The sequence below is a fragment of the Podarcis muralis genome, chromosome 1 (assembly GCF_964188315.1).
Source record: "Podarcis muralis chromosome 1, rPodMur119.hap1.1, whole genome shotgun sequence".
NCBI lineage: Eukaryota > Metazoa > Chordata > Lepidosauria > Squamata > Lacertidae > Podarcis > Podarcis muralis.
This window is the reverse complement of record NC_135655.1, coordinates 91,073,182-91,097,513: the sequence shown is the minus strand read 5'-3', so window position 1 is coordinate 91,097,513 and position 24,332 is coordinate 91,073,182. Positions and strand designations below refer to the sequence as shown.

Sequence of the window (24,332 nt, the reverse complement as noted above, 5' to 3'; positions counted from 1 at the left end):
ATGCATACAGAGATCTGAGAATTCTCAAGCTCATGATTTCAATGCCACCCAGTCATATCCATATAATCATCCTCTATAAGGAATCCAAGTTACATTTCACCATGAATGGATGAAGTCTGAGTTTAAACCATTTACTGCAAAACCTAAAATAATCTGGCATGTCAGACTAATGTGGATAGCCTAGCCATGTCTTCCAAGCACTAAAAATTGAAATGATTTATTATTATTGACAACAGACAGTTCAGATTCTTCTCTGGGATAACAGTAGGCATTTGAGAGTTGAGAGGAGCCATAAGGGAAGTCTGCAAAATTCCAGTGGAAATGGAAAAACACTTTTTAAAAAATGTTTCTGTTTTGAAACGGTGGTAGGAAAAACACAAGAGAATTAAGGGAAGTGGAAAGCAAACAATGATAAGTGCATTGCACTGCAAGCAAGGTCACAGGAATTTGAGCACCCATGTGAGCCTTAAGTGTCAACCCTCCATCCTTCCTCAACCCACCTCTGAAAAGGAAATATTTATAAGTTACTGAGCTATATATACACACATCTCTCAAGTCACCTTATCTCCTAACTCTGTGACTTTTATTCTTTTCACAAAAATGAAGGCTGCAATCCTAAACACAATGACTAGGGAATGAGTCCCAATTTACTCAGCAAGACACACTTCAGAATAGCCACACCTAGAATTGCAAGATGTATAAGGTAGCAACCCAGCCTGTATGCACTTGGGAGAGAGTCCCAGTGGGGTTTATCCTTTGAGTAAACATGCAGAGGACCTGTCTGTGTTCATTTCACTCTTGAACCCATTTTCTGAGAGCAGGTTGTTCAGCAAACAGTATTTAGGCTGCTATCCTTCCCTGGGAGCAAGTCTCCCTGAACTCAACGGACTTGCTTCCGAGTAGAATAGGATTACACCGTTACATTCTATTTACCCCTGAAATATTGAACTACAGAAGAAGTCTTGTTTCACCACGGCACATTCAGTTCGTTGCTTTTATTTCTATTTAAAAAAGAAAAGGGGGAAGGAAATAGGTCGATTGATATTCTGCACAAAAATTTAGTCCAGAGCTAACCATTTGAACTAACCCAATCATTGTCGCCAACACTTCTCTCTCCATTCTCACAGAGTAGGGGAATGACTTACACCTACCTACTGTAGAATCTCAAGAGAGACAGAGAGAGAAATAGTAACAGTGCTGCTCTACAGGACACATTGTATAATCATCCCAGAAACAGCAATGTAAAACATGCAGCCGGAGAACCTGAGCTCGGGACTGATAAAGGACCCGAGCGTTAAGTGGCAGTGGAGGCATAAATCAGCCGGCAACTAGCAGCCGGGTTTCCTCCAACTCACCAACAACCGGCCACGGGGATCTCGCAAGCGTGGCAGGCAGGAAAGCAGCGCGAGCCTTTGCAAGCAGCGGCTCCTCTCGTGAGGTACCGTATTTGCACACACACATACACAAACCCCGCCTGCCCGCCCGCCCGCCCGCCCGCTTTCCAAAGGCCGAAGAAGTTTTAACTTCTGCCACCTAAGCAATGTGAGCCTGCCGCTTTCACTTTGACAGGCGAGCTGTGTGCAAACACACAAGCACACACAGAGCCCGGCGCCTCCAGAATCACCAGTTCTCACCACCAGCAGCACCAGTGTACCAGCCCAAGTGCCCCGGACAGCTCGCCCCCGCCCTCCGCCGCCCCGCGCGTCCTTCACGAAACGCCCCTCCGCAGCAGAAGCCGCTTCCCAGCAACAGCCACTTACCAAGAGGGCCAGCAGCAACATCCTCCCTGCGAAGCACTTCGTCCTCCCAAAGCTGCGCCCCGCCAGACCCATCACCGACTGCCGCTCGCGCTGGCAGAACGAGGAGCTGCTGGCTCTGGCGGCTGCTGCTGCTGCCACGTCTGGCTAGGCATGCGCAATCCACAGGGAAAATCCTGCTACACTGGAGCGGAGCGCGGAGCGGCCGAGGTGCATGCTGGGAAGCGTAGTCTCTCCGGCAGCTCAGGTCGTTGGGTAACGGGCGAGGAAACAGGTGGGAAGAAGTATCCGATTAACACGTCTGCTGCAGGGTATAGTCTAATCCGAATTGGCATAGGAAGGGGGGGGCGCGGCGGGCGTCCTCCGTGGGGTAGCAGTAGATGCTTCCTCTGCAGAGACTAAGAGCCTGAGGTCTGAGCAGAGCAATCGCTGCTTCAAATCTCATTCTGACTGGTAATCGTTTCAAAATAACCGGGGTGAGCAAAGTAGAGGGGGGGGGGGTGTAGATGCTTGGTTAAGATCTTGTTAGCATACCTGGAAGGGGTCAGGGCTTTTTCTTCATGTTTTGTAAATAAACACTGGGGGTGGGCATGCAAACTGCTTGTTGGTTTAATATGTCTATGGACATATCTTGGCTTATCATTTATATTTATTTTTTCTAGAAACTCTTCCAGTCTTGAACATTACAAAAACGAAAACAGCAGCAGTTTCTTGGTAATTTACACTGAAATCCTGGCCATGTGTACTCAGCAGTAAATCCTTTTTAATTCAATTAAGCTTATTCTCTGGTAAATGGAGTTTAGGACTGCATCCATTATTTTGTGTAAACATTACTGGTTTAAAACACAGCTAGATTGTTCTTTTCCTCAAGTCGGGCTGAAGGTAGTTTGTGGGGAAAGTGCATCGAAATGCAGTATTTCATAAGGAATAATAATAATACTCTGGGCGGCTCCCAACAGAATATTAAAAACCTGATAAGGAATACAACAGGACAGATATGGATTGTGGCAAACGTCATGTGTACACTGCTTCCCATGCCACTGTTGGGAGCACACTGGGTGCAGAGTAAACAAGGGTGTGTACCCAGCCTTCATTTCCCAGTGTTACAGTTAGACCAGCCTACCTGACTGGCACATGTACAGCTTCAAGAACCCCACTATAAAATCCCAGGCACCTTGCAGTTTTGTTTTGAAAAGCATCTCTGTCGCACACATGGTGCCTCTCACATCTCCATAAAAGAGCTTCTAAGCCCCACAGAACAAGCAGCCTCTCACAGAATCCTATACAACAAGGCACCCCACTGCTCCATGGCAGTAAAAACAAAAGAACACCCAAGTGCCAGACGCTATCAAACACCTCAAAATGCTTCCAGGATAGCCATGCCTAGGATGGATATTCCCTGCAATATCATAGTTCTGTAAAACATTACCTTCTACATATATCCCATTGCACAAATACCCCTAAAATGGCAGAAGCACTTTACAACCTGCCTTATAGCATGCCATTAAATTGAGTACAGTCTCTTCTAATTGGCAACAACTCTTTTCCGAGGTCTCAAGCACACACAGTCTTTTTTAGCCTTGCTACCTCAAGTCCTTGAACAAGTAGCTCCAGGTATTGAACCTGGGAACTTATACATATCAGCCCCAGCCAGCATGACCAGTGGTCAGGGATGATGGAAGCAATAGCAAAATCTTGAAGGTACCAAGTTAGCTACCCTGTATGCCAGGAATAGAGAACCTGTGACCTTCCAAATGTTGTTGGACTCCAACTCCCATCTGCCCCTGCCAGCATGGCCAACGGACAGGGATGATGGGAGAGAGAGTTAGGGTTGCCACCTGTCCCTAGAAGTATGTGATTGTCCTTTTTGGGGAGAAAAGTGTCCCCTGCCCTGTTTGGACAGGATGTCTTTTTTCATGTATTCAAGCTCATTCTCATCCTCAAAGCTGTGCAAGCAGAGGTTGGGTCCGGTGGGAGGAGGAGAGGCAGAGCCTGAGCAGGAGTTTGTATGGGGAGGGTGGGTCCATGAGATGGAGAATGAGAGCAAGACTAATTGTGGGATGGTGAGCAGAGAGTGGGGTGGGGACAGGAGGAGGAGTTTGAGAGAGGGGGGTTTTGTGCGGGCAGAGGGTAAGTCCTGGAGAAAGGGGTGTTGCACAGGCCTGGTCTGTCCATCCACCCAGTGCAGAGCAGGGGGGATTGGGAAGGAGTTTATGCACAGACAGAGGCAGGTAGATCAGAGAGTGAGTGCTTTTGTTGTTGTTTTCATTGAATAAACCACTGTAACTCCCATGTGCCATTGTAATGGATTGCTTTGAAGTCATTTCTGCACCCAGTGAAGTAATTTTTAGCCCCTCAATCCCTTCCCCCAACCTGTCCTGTCCTGTATTTTGCCCGACCAATGGTGGCTACGCTAGCTGGAGTCCAAAGGCACCTGTAGGGCCACATGTTTCCCATACTTGCCATATACGCATATAAAATGAAAGAGATTGTGAGAATGTGCTTTGGCTGCTCTGTTAATGACAGGGGAACAATGTTAGGCATCCCAGATCCATAGTCCAGATACAGGCACAGGAATGTTCTGATTTGCAGGTACTTAAAAACTAGGGCTGCCATATGTCCGGATTTTCCCAGACATTACCAGGATTTCAAAGGCGGAAGTGACATCTGGGTGGCGGTTTGTCCTGGATCTTCGGCAAATAGACCAAAAAATCATGTTTTTTTGTGTTTTCATAAAAAGACAGCTGAACAACTTTTGGGTTTTCCTTTAAAAAGCTCAACAATTTCGGTGGTTTCCTAAAAAAATTCAACAACTTTTGGGGTGTCCTGGTTTTTACCTTTTGAAATATGGCAACCCTAAAACAGGCTTAACTAGCACCCTTTCAGGGAAATTTAGGAGAGCTAGCTGTATTCAGCTAAGTCAGGGGTCTGCAACACACGGCCCTAGAGCCGCATGTGGCTCTTTTACACCTTTGCCGCGGCTCCGGGGCGGATACTAGCGAGGGGAGGAGGTGCATTGTGCACCCCGACACTCCCCACTGTGGCGGGCACTGTACTGGCTGTGACGTCGCATGGGGGCGGTGCGTGCGTTAGGCACGCACCGTCCCGACGTCACCTTCCCGCCCGCTACATTGTAAGGGGCATGTACGCTGGTCACTGTTTTGAAGGGGAGTCAAGAACACACACACACAAAAAGGTAACTTGTTAATTTAACGTTTATTTCTATGAGGAGGAGTGATTCTGAGGGGTCAAACAAAGAAATAATAAAAAAGTGACAAAAAAGTTATTTTTATAATGACGAGTTTTGCGGCTCCCAGTTTTTTTTCCTTCGGAAACGGGTCCAAGTGGCTCTTTTTGTCTTAAAGGTTGCAGACCCCTGAGCTAAGTCATACTCGGACATTACAATAAGTTAGGACTATTGATCTCATTGGGTGTACTCCAAGTATGGCTGGATGCAACCCAGAATGTTCAGCCCAACAGAAGTGTGTTGAAATGGGGAAAGGCAACAATCAAGCTCCCCAATTTTGTACATAGAATCACCAAGAAAATCTGAGTTGTGTAATGCAAAATACAGAAATGAGTAAATATAGAACCAAGGAAAACTTCTAGAAAGTCATTATTATTACATTCACTATGCACCCACTTTTAAAATACATTATTTTGATTGCTAGCCCACCCAACAATGAGGGCTAGGGACCAGTTGCAATTCTTCAAAGTAAAAGCATATAAATTATTCAAATAAAAATACAAGCCACACAAATAAGGTTTTAAAGAAATAATATTAGTGTCTGAGAGCCTAAGGGCAGGAGTTCTGCAGCATGCGGCAGCCATCAAGGATTTGTGTCTATATAACTTGGCATAATTGACATACTAGAAACACATCCATGAAATGTTAATGGGGTGCTTTCATTTGTTCAGACACCCAGATTAACACATTTACTTAGAATGAAGTTCCACCAATTTAAATACAACTTTATTTTCAAGTATGACTGCTGGCCTATGTTTCTTATTCAGAACTACGTACTACTGAATTCGCTGGGGTTTACTTATAAAGAAACATTGTTAGGATCATATTGTTAAGATGCTTAAGAATGCATCTTAATATCCTGCATTATGCATGTTAAGTCACACACAAGCTCCACTAAATTCTAAGGGATTTAACTCCCAAATAAGCATGCTTCAGATTGCTTCAATATTGCGGTATGAAACAGGAAAATACTTGTGCCATTGGTTTCCACCATTAGCAGCTTTATTGGTTAAAAACTATATGGCAGCAAGGCAATTGTGCTTTTAATGCTATTAGTGATGTCTCACCAGCCTGGTATACATTTCCACTGTAGCTCACAGTGCCAAATACATAGTCCAATACAATCATAGCTTTTTGCCATTTTTTCTAGTCCTTGGGCAGGCTTGGAGAAGGAAGATACCCTCAGTACAACTTGTGTTAGTTCTGCCGGTGTGTGAGAAGTGGTTTCATTTCAGCCTTGATTATGTATTGGGAACTCTTCAAAACTTCAAGTAAACAAATGAAGCACAGCCTGTCCAGAATCAATTTGTGTAACCTTCATTTTGATCATTATATTTGAATGATCATCTCATCCCAGATAACTAATTGGTACACTTCCCAAATCATAGGCATGCAGAGAGCAAGTTCTGTCTGGCATGGCCAGTAAGCCTTGCTAGGAATACTAATGCCTAGGTAAGTAATTGAGTGTATAATGTAATTGGTCACTGCATAATCAGGAAATTTCTTAACCTACAGCCAAACAGTGTGTGAAATAAGGGTAGGGAACTTGCAGATATAGAGATGTTGCTGGTTGGAGTCCAACTCCCAATGGTCAGGGATGATGGGAGATGCAGTCCAACCACATCTGGGTGATCACAGGTTCTGTACTCCTGTTGCAAAGTGTCAACAGTATAGATTTGTTAACCTGTCAGTGTAATACCCTTTAGATCTTATGAAAGTGAAAAAAGTGAAGCCATTACGAGTAATACTATTGGTACATGGCCCTTTGGTTACATGCTATGTTTACTTGACTTGTATATGTTTATTGTCTCAAATCACTAAATATTTTCTTTTTGTTAATGGTGCCTGCAGATGTGGTGAATCAACAACACTGCTAGCACATTTGCAAAGCTAAGCAGGGTCTGGTATGGTTTCAAATTGGATGGGCAAACGTGTTGAGATTCCAGCATTGCAGGGGGTTGGACGAGATGATCCTCAGGGATCCCTTCCAACTCTAGAGTTTTATGATTCTATGAAATCAAGCCTACCTTGTGTGACATTATAAAGGCCAGTTCAAACATTACCATCTGCACTCACAAACTGCTTTCTATACTCACATGGAAGACTTCCCACCATTTTTGTATTACTAAGCTCATTGTTCATATAAGCATCATACAATGTGCACTAAGAAAGCACACAGACTTTAACATTTTGGAATCTTTGAGACCATGGTATAGCAGAAGTCTATAGACTCTCCACTGACATGTTATGCCCACCTCACAACTATAGATGCTGGCAAGTGTAAAAAGTGGTGCAACATCTGAATCAGCCCCCGCCCCCAAACCAGGTATAATTCAGTGTGATCCTTAGAAATATTGGTTACCTGAGCATAAAAACTGCATGCAACCTCAACAGTACTGGTAGAAAACTGTCCATAATTCTTGCTGGGAGAGAAGAGGAAGCAGATAATAACTGCTGTTAATTCTCACTCATACATACACACGTAATTAAAAATAATACACCTCTCCACCGCTCAATATATAATATTGGAAATGCAAGTAGAGAAATTCCTTGCTATCTACACAAGTGACTCCTTTTATACAAACCAAAAATAAAATAAAAATAGATTCACCTGGTAACTCCCAGGCACTTTTAAACAGATTTCCATTTGTATTATACAGACACAATTATCCCAGCCTGTGTGCACTCTTCTGGTTTCCCATGGATTTCTGAACCTTCAATGATTATCATAACTTCTCTTTGATTCCTTTGTGCCAAAAAATGCTTACATCTTCAGATGCTCTATAGCACAGTCGCTGCTCTTAAAGAATGCAAAAGCAACCTCAGTATGAAAAATTTGCCAAGCTAGGTTGGCAGGACGGCTTTTATCAGACCGGAAAGCAGAAATGCTCCCTGCAATAGCAAAAAGAGAGAGAGGGGAGAGAGCATCTTTCAACACGAGAGTGGCTTACTTTACACGGCAATTCAAGGAGACTGCATCTGCAACAGGGAACAAAATCACATCATGTTTTGACAATTTCCAGCTGTAATAGCACCTAGCTTTTACACAGTCATTTCCAGCCAGAGACTTCAAAAACTATTCAGATAGGATATAATTGTCTTTATAATACTTGTGCAGGTTGGAAAGTGGACCAACGACAGCAATTCACACAAACTACACAGCAAGTCAATAGATAAGGCAGCTTCATTGAATTACAGCCCTGGATCAATCTGTACTAACATGTTGCCTTTATTTTTGATGTCTTGCTTTGGTTGTTTCCTCTCATAATCACTTAGTTTGTTTTGTGTGCTTCCATTATTCCACTTTGCCTTTGTTCTCATATGCGAAGTCTGCTATTGTCGAAGTTCCCTTCCCTGTTTTGTCAGTTTTCTATGGATTTCAAACCCAGTCTTAGGTTTGGCACAGTCTTTCACAACAAACTAGAAAAATGCCCTCCAAATGGTTGGCATCTGTATGGAAATATTGCCATAAATAATGGTTTGCAGCTGAGTGGATGGGTGATGCCCTATTTACGACCAGTTCCTCATGGGCCCTGCTTCCTACCATTCACATCCACACCAACAGCTCTCTTATACCATTTAAACTGTAATGTGCTCCCCCACACACACACACACACACCATGCCAGGAACTATAGTTTGTTACAGGTGCTGGGAATTGTACTTCTGTCGCCTAACAACTTTGAGCACCCTTAACAATATAGAGTTCTCCATATTCACTTTAACAGCCATGTGGGGTCCAAGAGGCTTGGATGTGGATGTGATTGCTCCCTTGGACATGCTTGCTTTGATCTGCTGCCTAATCAGCAGGGCTGGCCCATCCATAAGGTAGGCTGAAGCAGTTGCCTTGGGCAACAGAAGTCCAAGAGATGGTGTCCCATGGGCTCACTACCAGCTGCACTGCCTCCACTGTGATCTCACTGGAGTCAGGTGATTGTTGGAAATGTAATGATATGGAAGGAACTTTCTATCATATGTGGTGGACCTGTAGAGTAGCTAAGGAATGTGGTTTAGCTTAGTATTACATCCCAACATAGGTTCATGACTCATTGGACACCTTGGCTGACACTGTCACAAGAGCAGCATCTTCATCACTGCAGAGCCAAACAACTTTATCCTGGAAGTGCTAAGTCAACCAGTTCCTGTCAGGAGTGACCAACCTCCAGACCACATAGAAGAACTCCACTGGATGGCTACTCAAAGATACAATAGAAACCATTGCTGTATTTCTTTATTTTTTGGTATAATTATTATTTGAACTAGAGAAAATTGGTTCACATTAATTATTCACAAACTTTATTCCAGCTAAGCCCACAGGATTCCCATAGACAAAGATCACACATACAGCAACAATGCATAAATGCCTAACAAGATTTTCAACATAGCCAATATTAAATTAGTCAGTAATATGAACACAACAACCAGTTCATAACTACTATTAAAATGCCATACAAACCTGTGTCTCTTATTAGGTACAACCATGACTGAAACCTTAAAATGTACTCTCTGTGTACCCTGTGCTTTGCTTCTCCATTACTATCAGGCATTATTTCTAGAATATGTTTACACAATTATCCAATGTGATCGTCAACCAAACAAATTTCATCAGATGCCATTTAATGTAGGAGAAGGGGGTCCTGCTTTTCCTGAGCCTCCGAAAAGCAGCACAATAGACCTCCATCTCCTGCCTGAAGAATGTATAATCGGGGCAACCCCTTAGCATGGGATAGAGTATTGCCCCAAATTAGGCAAAAACTTCCTGCATTACATGGGCTTTGACTAGATGACCCTGGTGGTCCCTCCCAACTCTACAATTCTGTGATTGAATCTATGAAGGAGAGTGCCTCTTCTCTTTTCTGTAGTCTCCAGACTGGTATGGTCCCTGTGTTATTGAGTAGGTCTGGTGGTCAAGGAGGTGACTTCTCAGGCTAAATGGATTTCGAAGAAGGCATCCATGAGAGCCCTAGCTTAGGTTCCCCGGGCACTGGAGCATTTGCCTGAGGACCAGGCACCCAGTTAAGTTGTCCAGCAGAACGCAGCCAGCTTATCCTCCTCTGACTCTTAACTCAGGAACAGGGCTGTGACAGCAATGTCCTCTACAGCCACTTCTTATTAAAGCGCTGGTGCAGGAGGACAACTAATTAAATTTTTCTCATACATATTAACTGTTGGATTTGCTTTTAATGTTTTAACAATGACCTAGATGCCCGGTTTCTTAAACGTAAATAATGGAAGGTACTTAATCAAGAATCTCTGTGTTATTTTGAGGTTGAGGAATGTGTGCTGAAGGTTTGCAGTTTGCTTATTTCTTTATTTATGAATCACTTCCATAAAACAACTTAAAGTAATTTAACAATAAAAGCACACATAACAACAATTTCAAGTCTAGTACACCTACAGAGTGGGATAAGAAATCTTGTCTTAAAAGGCTTGTTGGAAAAGAATGGTCTTCAATAGGTGCCAAAGACTTTTCTAGAGACAGTTTGACAGATGCTTGAGATACCCCTTATTTTTGCTGATATTTTTCTTATGGCTTGCTACAATTGCAAAGACAGAATAAGTTGTAATGTGGGTTTGGGAGGGAGAGTGAAAGAGATATTATGTACCTGTTAAATTCTGTTCTTTAAAACAATTCCTTAGCACAGAATTATATTTATTACTTAAGAACAAGACGCTGGGAGTTACTTTATAATGAGTCAGGCTATTAGCCTATCTACTCCACTGTTCTGTGGCCTGCACAAGCTTCCCAGGGTCTGAAGTAGGGGCCTTTCTTTATCATTAGCAATACCAAATAATGAATGATCTACATGAAAGTGTGCTCTCTCTACTACTGAGCTATCGATCTCTCATGTAGGTTGTTAAGACTAACAAGGGAAAAGAGAGAGGAACTGGTGTTGAAGAGAGTGCATGATCTTATGTTCTGGCTCACAAATTGCAGATATTTGTTTGCAAGGAGCCAGCACTACATATGAAGAGGGATTGCCCTTTGTATACAGTTGTACCTATTTGTGCATGACCAGCATCTGGCATGGAAGCTGTAAATTAATGAGCTCAAAAGGGAATACGTATGGGAATAACCCAGAAAAGGTTCAGAGGAGATTCTTCTATAGTCATTGGCATGTCTCTTTCTACCCGGGCCTTTGCTAGGTCGTATCTTACAACTGGGTCTTCTCCCCCTCCTGCGTAGATGCCTGGTAAGAAAACTGTCCAGCAATCAAACAGGTACTCCTGTGACTCTTCCACCTTCACTTCTGTGTTCTGGGGTGATGTGGTAGAACTGGGGAATGAGGCAAGGTTTGAGATGTGGGAGGAGAGGTGCTTGGGGGACCCAGGTGAAAAATTATTGAGATGGAGCTTTTCAGGCTGCCTTTGGACTACTGCAGGTTCCTTCAAGCCTTCAGTTGGAGGGGAGATCTCCACAGAGCTCTAAGTGTCTTCTCAGAGTCTTGGTTGGATGGTCCTGATACTACTGTGTTCTTTGTTAATTCTGGAATTATTTTCAGGAATATGGAAAAGCTTAAGAATTGTTGTTGTTTTTTAGTCATTTAGTCGTGTCCGACTCTTTGTGACCCCATGGACCAGAGCACGCCAGGCACTCCTGTCTTCCACTGCCTCCCGCAGTTTGGTCAGACTCATGTTTGTGGCTTCGAGAACACTATCCAACCATCTCTTCCTCTGTCGTCCCCTTCTCCTTGTGCCCTCCATCTTTCCCAACATCAGGGTCTTTTCCAGGGAGTCTTCTCTTCTCATGAGGTGGCCAAAGTATTGGAGCCTCAGCTTCAGGATCTGTACTTCCAGTGACCACTCAGGGCTGATTTCCTTAAGAATGGATACGTTTGATCTTCTTGCAGTCCATGGGACTCTCAAGAGTCTTCTCCAGCACCATAATTCAAAACCATCAATTCTTCGGCAATCAGCCTTCTTTATGGTTCAGCTCTCACTTCCATACATCACTACTGGGAAAACCATGGCTTTAACTATACGGACCTTTGTTGGCAAGGTGATGTCTCTGCTTTTTAAGATGCTGTCTAGCTTTGCCATCGCCTTTCTCCCAAGGAGCAGGCGTCTTTTAATTTCGTGACTGCTGTCACCATCTGCAGTGATCATGGAGCCCAAGAAAGTAAAATCTCTCACTGCCTCCATTTCTTCCCCTTCTATTTGCCAGGAGGTGATGGGCCCAGTGGCCATGATATTTGTTTTTTTGATGTTGAGCTTCAGACCATATTTTGCGCTCTCCTCTTTCACCCTCATTAAAAGGTTCTTTAATTCCTCCTCACTTTCTGCCATCAAGGTTGTATCATTTGCATATCTGAGGTTGTTGATATTTCTTCCAGCGATCTTAATTCCGGCTTGGGATTCATCCAGCCCAGCCTTTCGCATGATGAATTCTGCATATAAGTTAAAAAGTCTTAATTCCATCACCCTTTGATGGAATTGCCATTCATGGAAATGGAGAGAACCATCTATGTTACTCTAATTTCTAGGTTACTAAAATTGTTCTAGACTGGCCTCTTTGAAATCTTGCCGTAATTCAACATTATATAGATGGCTTACATGAGCACAGTCCTTATGGGGGACCTAACCCTATGAAATTGTCAGCACTTTGATTTTCAAAATGAAGCATTCGGTCTTGTATTTAACAGGGAAAGTTTATTTATTATTTGCATCCTGGTTTTCTTTTCTTTTATAGTACTCACCTAAGTAATTAAGAACCCCATAAAGTATATTCATGTAGCTGAGCAGTCCTCTGACTAATGAAAGGGGAGTCAGTCCAGTTTGGTATTCAATACTGGTATGCCTAAATGTTGTTATTGCCTTATTTTTGGCAGTAACACTGGATATTTGCCTCATTCCTTAACAATGCGTCATTTCTCTCCAGAATGAAGCTGTATTGTGGTTACTGCCATCATGTAGCCAGTCTCTGCCCTTTGCATTTCAGATGTGCTAATTATTTTGATATCTTGGTGTGCTGCCAACCGCTATTGCAAGCATTCAGTATTCCCTTGGCTTTATTGTCAGTTCCTGACTTGGTGGCAAGCAGCTATACAGCAGCGTATATTTTGCTTTCACTAGTTTACCAGAGGGAGCCATAGGGATACACACATTCATCATTCCCAAGACGTCAACTTATAGGACACTATACATACAGTTCTATAGGAATGTGATGCACCCTCAGGTTCTTTATGCAAAACACACGCACCCTGTCTGAAGTGAGACAAAAATAGCTGCATGCATATCAACAAACTCTACCAAAGCTCTTTTGTTTGTCATCTTAACTACAGGGAAGAGTATTGCATTCCTCCAGCATTCTTTGCACAAGCACAATGCAAGCGATCCTTCCCCGTCTCTGAAGGAGTAACACATTTAGAAAAGTGCTCATAAGGTTATCATGAGAACGTCCATATGGATAAGCTGGACGTTCCATATGAATTTTCACCAGACTACTCAATCGTGTGAATGTTGAGAAAGAAAGTGACCTTGCAATGCCTCACACACGTGAAATAGGATCACATAGATCAGGCCATTGCCATAACCATTATTAGCTTCATGGCAAGTCCTACTATTAGGTAGAGTAAGGCGGAAGATGCTGTGGGGTGTTATTGGAGGATAGAGAATATGGCCTAGTAGATTGCCTGAACCCTCCTTGCCAATGTTGAAATAAGATCCAGTTTGGTCAACTTTTGAGTGTGGAAATGTGGGGTGGGTGCCATCTTGCCATTTGCCTTAGGCAGCAAAAAGTATTGGGCTGCTCTTGACCATCTTATCTGGAATGTAGTAAGAACTTTAATTTAAAGTGCCATTCTCTGTGCACATGTATGCTTTGTCAGTGTCTTAGCAATTTTTCTCCACGTTGTTGTCACCATCTCTCCTGGTTTCTGCTAACTACTCCTTGCCTGGCCTCAGTAGGAAACTAGCTGCCTTCTTCTTGGTAGGCTCATCCTGCACATTCACTGTACAACAGACACTATGGGCAGATCTACACTCATGTTTTATAACATTAAGATGGATACATTGCGTTTTGCTTGTAATGTTAATATTGTAGTGCGTTATGAAAATGTGACGCCAGAAGGTGCTGCAGAGCAATCAAGAACCGGCAGTAGCGAAACTGTGTTTGGACAGACAAAAGGTAAGGAATGTTTTTAACTTACCAGTATGCCCTGTGATGTTTTAGAATGATGTATCTAATATTGTGCTTATAATATTTAAAAGGTTGGTGAAGATCCAGTCTATTTCATTTAACTTTAAGGAGCCTGGGATGGATTAGAACATGCAGAGCTTTCGAAGCTCCTACACTGTTTTTTTCTCAGACTGTCAGTACTCTGACTGTCAGAACTCCTTATTAAATTCTGCTAATGACAAGATAGTAAAACCACAGCAGTATCTGGGAGTAAACCTGGTAACATGGACCCAGAGTGTCAGGGATAGACAGTATCTGAAAGCCCCAAAGTCACAGTATGGAGTTAAAAGGATAGACTGGATTTATTTATAGAAATCAAAATTGGCAGGGCATTGAAAGGAAAAGGAAGAAAAGGAATTCCCAATTTATAGAAAGGAAAAAGAGAAAAATGGGTGACCTGTTTATATTGTATCCCTTCACAACAGGGGTTTATTAATTGTATCCCTTCACAACAGGGGTTTTAAATGTACCCTTGAGTACTTCCACTTGGTGTGTTGGTGGTTTTTGTTGTTGTTGTTGTTTTTAGGTTAGGCTTGCAGAAATAGCCAATATTTTAAATGAGAAGGTAAACGCTACCAAAAAAACCAAGCGTACAGCTATGTACATGTCTGAGTCTTGGGGGGGAAAATCTATTTCTCAGTGGGGAAGACAGAGCAGAACAGAAAGAAAACTGGAAAGGAAAAAGGAATACATTCCTATCAATGGAGGATGTAATGGAATGGATGGATGGATGCAGAGGAGTGGTGGAAACAAAACAGCTCAGGCCTAGTGATCACAGCAATTATTCCCAGTAGGTCTTGCCCCAGTGAGGCATTTGTGAGGAGAGAAGGGCGTCTGCCTCCTGGCCCCCAGCCTCCCCAGCCTCCGCTTCAGCCTCGGGACCTCTCTGAGCTGATCACCTAGTAAGCTGGGCTGTGGTGTCTTGCCTGCCTCAGTCTCTTAAAGTGCACTTCCCAGTATTCTCAATGCCTCGGAACCCACCTTTTCCATGGTGACGGGGGCACCTTTGGTTCTGGTGATGTGGGCACTCCCCCCTGGCTCCTGTGAACTGGCAGCTGCCCCTTCAACATCCTCTGATGTCCCTTGAATCCCTCCTAAGTCCCCAACCTCCCCTTCCCCATCTTCAGCTTGTCCTGGTATGTACCAGTTGTGGCCACACCCTTCCTCTTCACCAGTATCCTGCCAGCTCATGACAGTCTTGCTTATTATGATAGTCTTTCCTGGAGCTTACACAGCTCTCCATGAAACCAAAACTTATGCACTGCACGTACAGATAGAGATTATCATCTTCAGCAGAGTCCCAGGTGGAATCTACACCCATATAAAAACAGTTCTGAAAATGCTTTTTAAAAAACATTTTTTAAAATACATCGAATTTCCCATAAGGCTCACTATCACCATCTAGCGTCACTTTGTATATTGCACTTAAAACACAAAACGCTTTACAGTGGTACCCCGCAAGACGAATGCCTCGCAAGACGGAAAACCCGCAAGACGAAAGGGTTTTCTGTTTTGGAGGCGCTTCGCAAGACGAATTTCCCTATGGGCTTGCTCCGCAAGACGAAAGCCCATAGGGAAATCTCCGGGGACCTGTTTTAAATTGCTGGCGGTCGGGAGCAAAGACTTTCGCCCACAGCCGGCCTTCAGAAGAGGTCCTGGACCTCTTCTGAAGGCTGGCGGGGGGCAGAAGTCTTTGCTCCCCCCCGCCTGCCTTCCCGGGACAGCGGAGACTTCTCCGCTGCCCCGGGCGATCTTAAAATGCTGGCGGGCGGGAGCGAACGCTTCGCTCCCGACCCCCAGCATTTTAAAATCTTTGGGCGAGTGTCTGCAAGCCTCGCGCGCCGGGCAGGAGGTCCCGCCGGGTGCGCGAGGCTTGGGGCGGCAGCCTGTCACCCGAAGCACGGGGAGCCCTCCGGAGGGCTTCCCCTGCTTCGGGCGAGTGTCTGCAAGCCTCGCGCACCCGGCAGGAGGTCCCGCCGGGTGGCAGCCTGTCACCCGAAGCACGGGGAGCCCTCCGGAGGGCTTCCCCTGCTTCGGGCGAGTGTCTGCAAGCCTCGCGCACCCGGCAGGAGGTCCCGCCGGGTGCGCGAGGCTTGGGGCGGCAGCCTGTCACCCGAAGCACGGGGAGCCCTCCGGAGGGCTTCCCCTGCTTCGGGCGAGTGTCTGCAAGCCTCGCGCACCCGGCAGGAGGTCCCGCCGGGTGCGCGAGGCTTGGGGCGGCAGCCTGTCACCCGAAGCACGGGGAGCCCTCCGGAGGGCTTCCCCTGCTTCGGGCGAGTGTCTGCAAGCCTCGCGCACCCGGCAGGAGGTCCCGCCGGGCGGCAGCCTGTCACCCGAAGCACAGGGAGCCCTCCGGAGGGCTTCCCCTGCTTCGGGCGAGTGTCTGCAAGCCTCGCGCACCCGGCAGGAGGTCCCGCCGGGTGCGCGAGGCTTGGGGCGGCAGCCTGTCGCCCGAAGCACGGGGAGCCCTTCGGAGAGCTCCCCTTGCTTTGGGCGAGAAGTCTCTGCTGCCCCGGGCGATCTTAAAATGTTGGCGGGCGGGAGCGAAGCGTTCGCTCCCGCCCCCCAGCATTTTAAAATCTCCCCGGGACAGCAGAGACTTCGCTCCCGCCCGCCAGCATTTTAAAATCGCCCTGGGACAGCAGGGGCTTTTAAAATGCTGGCGGTCGGCAGCAAAGCCCTCCTGTCCCCGGAGCTTGCGGGGCGGGAGGTGGGAAGAAGGGCTTTTTTTCCCACCGCCAGCCTTCAGAACAGCCTTCTGAAGGCTGGCAGTGGGAAAAAAGCCCTTGTCCCCCCCCCCCTTCAGAAGAGGTCGGGGAACAGACTGTCCCCGGACCTGGTCTGAAGGCGGTTTCCCTAGGAACGCATTAATTGATTTTCAATGCATTCCTATGGGAAACCGTGCATCGCAAGACGAAAAACTCGCAAGAAGAAAAAACTTGCGGAACGAATTAATTTCGTCTTGCGAGGCACCACTGTATTTGCAGCTGTATAACTGAGTCCCCAGGGGCTTGCCAATCGGAAGGTCGGTGGTTTGAATCCCCGCGACAGGGTGAGCTCCCGTTGTTTGGTCCCAGCTCCTGCCAACCTAGCAGTTCGAAAGCACGTCAAGTGCAAGTAGATAAATAGGTACTGCTTCGGCGGGAAGGTAAATGGCATTTCCGTGCACTGCTCTGGTTCGTCAGAAGCGGCTTAGTCATGCTGGCCACATGACCTGGAAGCTGTACGCCAGCTCACTCAGCCAGTAAAGCGAGATGAGCACCGCAACCCCAGAGTCATCCGCAACTGGACCTAATGGTCAGGGGTACCTTTACCTTTAGCCGAGTCCCCAGTGCCACAAATGTGTTTTTTGAGGTCCACACAATCCTTTGAGCCCCTTCTCATCCCAGTACCATAAACTGGCCTATTTGCTATAGCATAATAATCCATAACTACAGCCTTTCATTTGTGTGCGTGTAGTTTTTCTGATTCACTTTCCTTGCTCTGCAGCCTGTTATTGGTCAATAAATCTCTCAAATTCCATCCATTGTCTACTTTTCTAGGTCCCAGAGATGTTTCTCCACTGTTGCTGTGTCCTTCCTTTTATGCAGATGCTGGGAGCATCTGGAGAGTCTTCAGAACTGTTTTTATATGGGTGTAGATTCCACCTGGGACTCTGCTGAAGATGATAATCTCTATCTGTATGTGCAGTGCATAAGTTTTGGTTTCATGGAGAGCTGTGTAAGCTCCAGGAAAGACTATCATAATAAGCAACACTGTCATGAGCTGGCAGGATACTGGTGAAGAGGAAGATCACTACCATCCTGTCTTATCTTATCATTTCCAGCCTACCCACAACTTTATCTGCACAGTCCAGGAAAGAGGCCACACAGAAGCAACAGCAGCGCCCGCATCCTCCAAGCACCTAGTTTTGTGTCTAAGCATCCTTTGAATCCACCCTTCTCTGTTCTTTGGACCAAACTGCCACCTACCACTCATTCATTTTGAGTGGTGTGCATGCTGATTACAAGCCCATATTATGGTTTTGGTCAGCCCTGGACAGTGCCATCAGGCTTGCCTGGGGAGCCCAAGATTGCTCTGTCTTGAAAACCCATTGCTATACAATAGGGGATTTTTAGTATCTCCTGCCTGTGCTCTTCTAGCACCGGAATCAATGAAGCGTGGAACAAGGGTCAGAATGTTGCATGGACCACTCCCAAGTGACTCTGGAGTTATCAGACTTTTCTGTGAATATAAACATGCTGAAAAATATTATTATCCCATGCTCTTCCAATTTTACCTATTTAATTGTACAGTACCTGTGTGTGTAAGATTGTGTGTGCACATTCACATGCTGAGGCCTCTTTGGAAACTTGCCATGCGTATCATGTCTACACCACTGAGTGCATGGCCCTCAATTGAAAAAAGAGGAGGAGGAACAGCTAAGTGACGAAGACAAGCAACGAAGCTAGTATGTGTAGGCATAGTGTTCTGGGATATATAAACTGGGAATAACCCTGAGACACTAATAAAACACAGGCCAGCAGAACTCTTACAGAACAACAGAATGGAGTGCAGATGTAACCAAGTGGGTCATTGGAATGAGTTCAATTGCTCCATGTGTGACAGAGATAAAGCAAGCTACTTTAACAAAATAAATGCTTCAAGTGGAAAGCTGTATTTAAAAAAATAAAAATAAACACAAAGCGATGGAGGGGCCTGGATACATTCTTAATTTATCTATGGACAAAGGGTAATTGGCAGTGCTTAAAAATGCATGAGTGTGCAGCAAATGTTCAGCCTTCTGAAAGAGAGGTTGACAGTGAACAATTCTGTGATTGTAGAACTTTACATGCACCTTTGTCTATATCAGGGGTGCGGAAACCGTGGCCCTACAGATGTTGTGGGTTGGACTTCAACTTCTATCAGTCCCAACCAGCATGGCCAATGGCCAATGATGATGGGAGCTATAGTCCAGCAATATCTGAAGAGCAACAGGCTCCTGCCCACATTGATATTGTGGGGGACAAGTTTGTATACATGGTTACTTTAAGGGAAACTGGTATTTTGTAAGGAATGCCAAGAGATGGCAAAGTCTCACAATAATGAAAACTACCAACCATGGGTTAATTAAACTGGATGAGGTTAAAATTGCCAAACACTAGCAAATTTATGTGAAATTAATGAAAAGATGTGTTGCATTTATGCTGACTGCAGGAAGGAAAGAATTCCCAGCTGAGAAGGAAAGAGACCAAAGTGGGTGCATAAGTGGGGTTTGTGGGTGGGCCACATGTCCACCCATGTTCTTAACTGGGCAATCACATTTAGCTGCTCAGTCTTACTTAATAGTGTTCCCTGTTTTCCAAGCAATGGAGATTTTCAGGCAGCTCTGCAGGGTCAATTTCCTTCAAATGAGAGAGCTCTGGAGACGGATAGCGTTTTGTAATACCTGTTTCTGTACAAATGTACAACTGAGAATTGAGCAGGTGGCAAGCAAGCAGGTACAAAGCAGCATTCGTGTCAAAGCAACATCAGCATCTCTGGGGCTTCAATATTTCTGCCAGCCAGCTCCAAATTCTCACTACTGTTTTTTATTTCTCTGGACAAATATAAACTGCACAAAGTGAGCCTTTCAGTCTCCACACAGGCAGGTGGGTGAGCTCCGAATAGGGACTGTCCATCAGGGAGGATGAATTAGGACCCTATTGTTCACTGGGGTGGGGGTGGGGGTGCAATGTACAAAGCAGAGAAGTGACATGGCACCCCTGCCCTGAGACCTTTAAATCAGTCAGATATGACAAAGGTAGGTGGCGTGAAGAAAGGCAGGATTTACCGGTAGCAGAAAATTCTGAAGCTATGAGGCTGCAGAAGTATTGTTTGAAGAATATAAAGTAACTGAGAAAGAGAACTCATTGAAGGATGATAGAGAGAGACATAAGAAACAGTATAGGATCATAAAATTGTAGAATTAGAAGGGATCCCGAGGGTCACCTAGTCCAACCCCCTGCAATGCTGGTACTATACCAGCTGCACTGGCTCCCGGTGTACAGGATCAGGTTTAAGGTGCTGGTTTTAACCTTTAAAGCCCTATACGGCCTAGGACCCTCGTACCTACGGGACCGCCTCTCCTGGTATGTCCCACATAGAAATTTACGGTCTGCAAATAAAAACATCCTGAAGATCCCAGGCCACAGAGAGGTTAGGTTGGCCTCAACTAGAGCCAGGGCTTTCTCAGCTGCGGCTCCAATCTGGTGGAACGCTCTGTCACAAGAGACTAGGGCCCTGCGGGACCTGACATCTTTCCGCAGGGCCTGCAAGACAGAGCTGTTCCACCAGGCCTTTGGTCAGGGTGCAGCCTGACCCCCTCCTCTGGCAATCTGCACAGAATTTTGCTTAATGGTTGCCATCAATTTGATTTTAATTAATTTTATAATGAATGTTTTTAGAATGTTGGATTATTTTGATTGTTGTTAGCCGCCCTGAGCCCAGCTTCGGCTGGGGAGGGCGGGATATAAATAAAATTTATTTATTTATTTATTATATTTATCTTTTGCCCAACGTGGGGCTTGAACCCACGACCCTGAGATGAAGAATCTCCTGCTCTACCAACAGAGCTATGGGAGCATTCAGGTAACTTTGGGCCAGTCATTATCTCCCAGCTGAACCTACCTCACAGGGCTGCTGGGAGGATAAAATGGAGATGGGGAGAGCCAGGTATGCCATCTTGATCGCTTTAGAGGAAACTTGGAATTTGAATGTAATAAATAAATATGGTAATGGCCGCCAATTTGAACAGCTTTGCGGGGAATTAGTCCAATTCATAGAGGATAAGGGTATCAGCAGCTACTCGTCAGAATGCTACCTCCAGGATCAGATGACTTGTGCCACTGAATACCAGTTGTTGGGGGAAAACAGCGGGAGATGGCTCATGCCTTCTTGTTCTGCTTATGGAGTTCCTGTAGGCAACTGTATGACCATTGTGGGTCACAGGATGCTGGACGAGGTGAACCTTTAGTCTGTTCCAGCAGGGCTCCTCTTAGGTTCTCAGATCTGGTCCAAATGACAGACTTTAAACCAGCCTCTAACACTGGACAGTGAAAACCCATGCTTGGGGGTGGGGAGAGTTCTACTGAGTTCCAACAGGCTTATTCAGCTTGAAATACTTTTGTCTTATTCTCTTGGAGAGTAGAAGAGGCCTCCAGGAATGTATGTGCCTTTGCAATCTGAGCATTGTCTTTGTAGGTATATTGACTTTTTTCTGCTTATGGGGTCACAGGAGGTATATAGTGGAGGCCTCTTGCACCTAAATGGTGAAAGAACATCTGTGAACAATCTTGGAGAATAAAACCTTAAGAAAAGTATAGTGACATCTGATCCCATTTTTCATATATATATATGCCAATTTTTAATTATATAATCCAGATACAGAATGAATGGCAGTTGGGGAAAAGCGAGTATGCTAGGTATAGGATGGCGGCCAACAGGGTGGGGAGAAGGAGGGTGGATTTTGCAAAGATTTATCATAATCTCCAAGGAACTGGGGGAGGCTGAAACATACAGGAAATTAAAACCATTAATAGTTGGCAAGAACTGCATGGCAGAAGGTTTACATGTGAGTCAGGGCAACTTTATGAAAGGAGAGCCCTGCTCAGTAATAATAATAAAACTTAGGAAGTGATGTACAGGGATCTAGCGTGGGGAGTAAATGTTGAGTAAAAGGCTTGCTCTGCTGTTAATCAGCATAGTACATTGACGAAATTACTTTGTTTTTATATCTGCTGTGTGGCATCATCATCATCATATTAATAATAATAAGTTGCTTCATTCTCTGAAAACTATGGTGAGAATGAGTTAAATACTTCAGACATTATTACAGAAAGGAAATAAAAAACATATAAGGGAATGATGGATGGACACCAAGTCAGGTGACTGAAGCTTTTATAAGAGCTGAACACACTTAACTGATAACAAATGAAACAAATGCAACATTAGTGACTTTGATCCAATGCAGCTACACCCCGCAGGAAATATGGATGACTGACAAAAATGTTATTGCTTCCACTAATTAATGTGGGTTTCCCGTCCCATGTTCTGTTTCTTGCCCTTTGGTCCTCTCTTCAGTTTTCGTTCTTCAACACTAGTGTGTACAGGATCCAAAGAATAATGGATGAAATAAGATCTTAGGAACCAGATCACATGACTTGTTTCCTGGTGCATATGCATGGTATTTCCCACAGTGTCCAACAGGATGCTCATAATCAGGGCTTTGAGATGTTGCTGAACGACAATTCCCATCACCCTTGACCATTGGGGTTGGAGAGCAACAGAAACTAAGAGACCACACCACGGCATCCTGCCCCTTCCCATCCAACAAATAACTTGAACACACAACTCAGTTTATGCCAAAAGCTTTAATATGCAGATCAGATTAGTATAAATGGCAGGTTACAGGTTACAGAGCTAAGGAGAGTCACAAGAGGCTAAATGCATGGGATGTTGGTCCAACAAGTGATGTGCTTCCTGCACCTTCCTTTTGAAGAGTGGGGAGACACAGCTTTACTACTGGAGCCTGAAATTTAGCAAGCGGTCTTTCAAGGGAGATGTAGTTCTGTGAAGTTTGCTTGTGCCAGCACTGGCAGGAGGAGGTGCCAAAGGTGGCTGTTCAACAGAAGGCAGTGGACCAGGAGGGACAGGAGTGTAACAATCTTCCGGTAGCCCACTTGAGCCTTCAGTGATATCTAATTCTCCACACCCCCCCACCTGGCCACTGTTACGATATTGAAGCAATGCAGCCGCGAGCTGCTGGTAGCTTGAAAACACCACATGATGTTTTGTTGGGACTGTTCCGTGGGAAACAGAGGGACAGTCAATTCACAATGCGAAGCACCGGAATTAGCTCAGAGTGTAATATGAGCTCTTCCTCTTGTTCCTGTACAGGAAGTGCAGGAAGTGTTTTTCTCTCGACTGCTGGAGCATGAAGAAGAAGAAGAAGAAGAGTTTGGATTTGATATCCCGCCTTTCACTCTCCTTCAGGAGTCTCAAAGCGGCTAACATTCTCCTTTCCCTTCCTCCCCCACAACAAACACTCTGTGAGGTGAGTGGGGCTGAGAGACTTCACAGAAGTGTGACTGGCCCAAGGTCACCCAGCAGCTGCATGTGGAGGAGCGGGGATGTGAACCCAGTTCCCCAGATTACGTGACTACTGCTCTTAACCACTACACCACACTGGCTCATTTGTAACGCTGCAAAGACAGATATAAAGGCATGTAAATACGTTTTCTGTCTATCTCTTTCCCCTGCCCGGGGGGGGGGGGGCGGGCAGGAAAGAGGGGTGTGTTCTTCTCATGCTAAGAAGGATCGCCTATCGCAACCTCTGCTTGGATCTTGCTGGGGAATGCAGACAGGGAGGTCAACAGGAGATCAAGCCGGGTGCCTGGGAGAGTTGCCAGTTTCTCCTGATAAAGGCTTGATTCCCGACAGCCACTGGGTCTCTCCCTGGGATCAGATACCTTTTGAGGCTCAGATAACCTGCAACCCACTGAGTGCCTACCCAGGATCTTCCAACACAATCTCTTCAATTTCTCCTGCTTCTCTGGCTCTGACCAACCTCTCCGTGATGCTTTTGTAGGACTCAAGATACATGAGTTCATAATCCCTGGTTTTAAGGCAACAGCTTTCTCTGCCGTTGCTTCCTATTTCCATTCGTCATGTGCAGCCTAACCTTCGTCATATGGTCCCAGGGTGGAAACGCATCCAATAAATATAATAAAATAAATAGCAAGCGCTATACAAGAATGCACAAGAATGCCCTAGCAACTAGGATTAGGAGCACACTGCCTCTGTACATGGTTTGGAACATAGCGCCATGACTAACAGCCAATAAAACAGTTCCTTCCATTAATTTGTCTAATCACATCTTATTGCAAGGAATTATATAGATTAATTAGGCACTGTGTGCAAAAAAAAAAAAAAAAAAAGTGTTTTATTTTCTCCGTGCTGAATTTGCTGCTGTTCAGTTTCATAGCACAGTCCATGATATAGCAGCAGCCTTGGCTGAAGATAAGCAGGTCAGTGCCTGGATGGGAGACCAGCAGGGAACCCTTGAACTTCAAGATATAAAAAGACAAGATATACATGCAGTGAATAATGAGTTTATCTGACGCCTAACTCAGG

The 24,332-nt window shown here is 45.1% G+C and overlaps 1 protein-coding gene and 1 long non-coding RNA gene across 3 annotated transcripts in view; one reads left to right on the top strand and one right to left on the bottom strand.

Moving 5' to 3' along the window:
- PDIA5 (protein disulfide isomerase family A member 5) overlaps window positions 1-1,893 on the bottom strand; it is a 155,643-nt gene extending 153,750 nt beyond the window's left edge. The window contains exon 1 of one of the 2 annotated variants that reach the window (XM_077934924.1): window positions 1,761-1,893. In XM_077934924.1, the coding sequence (XP_077791050.1) occupies window positions 1,761-1,832 (72 nt within the window). In that variant the 5' untranslated portion in view covers window positions 1,833-1,893. Of the gene's footprint in view, window positions 1-1,355; window positions 1,395-1,760 lie in introns of those variants that run through there. The other variant, XM_077934929.1, reaches the window with a different exon arrangement.
- Window positions 1,892-19,077, top strand: LOC144328986 (uncharacterized). Its single transcript, XR_013394377.1, has 4 exons — window positions 1,892-2,031; window positions 2,420-2,471; window positions 14,046-14,129; window positions 17,723-19,077. It is a non-coding gene; the product is annotated as an uncharacterized LOC144328986 (long non-coding RNA).
- The last annotated feature ends 5,255 nt before the right edge of the window (window positions 19,078-24,332 follow it).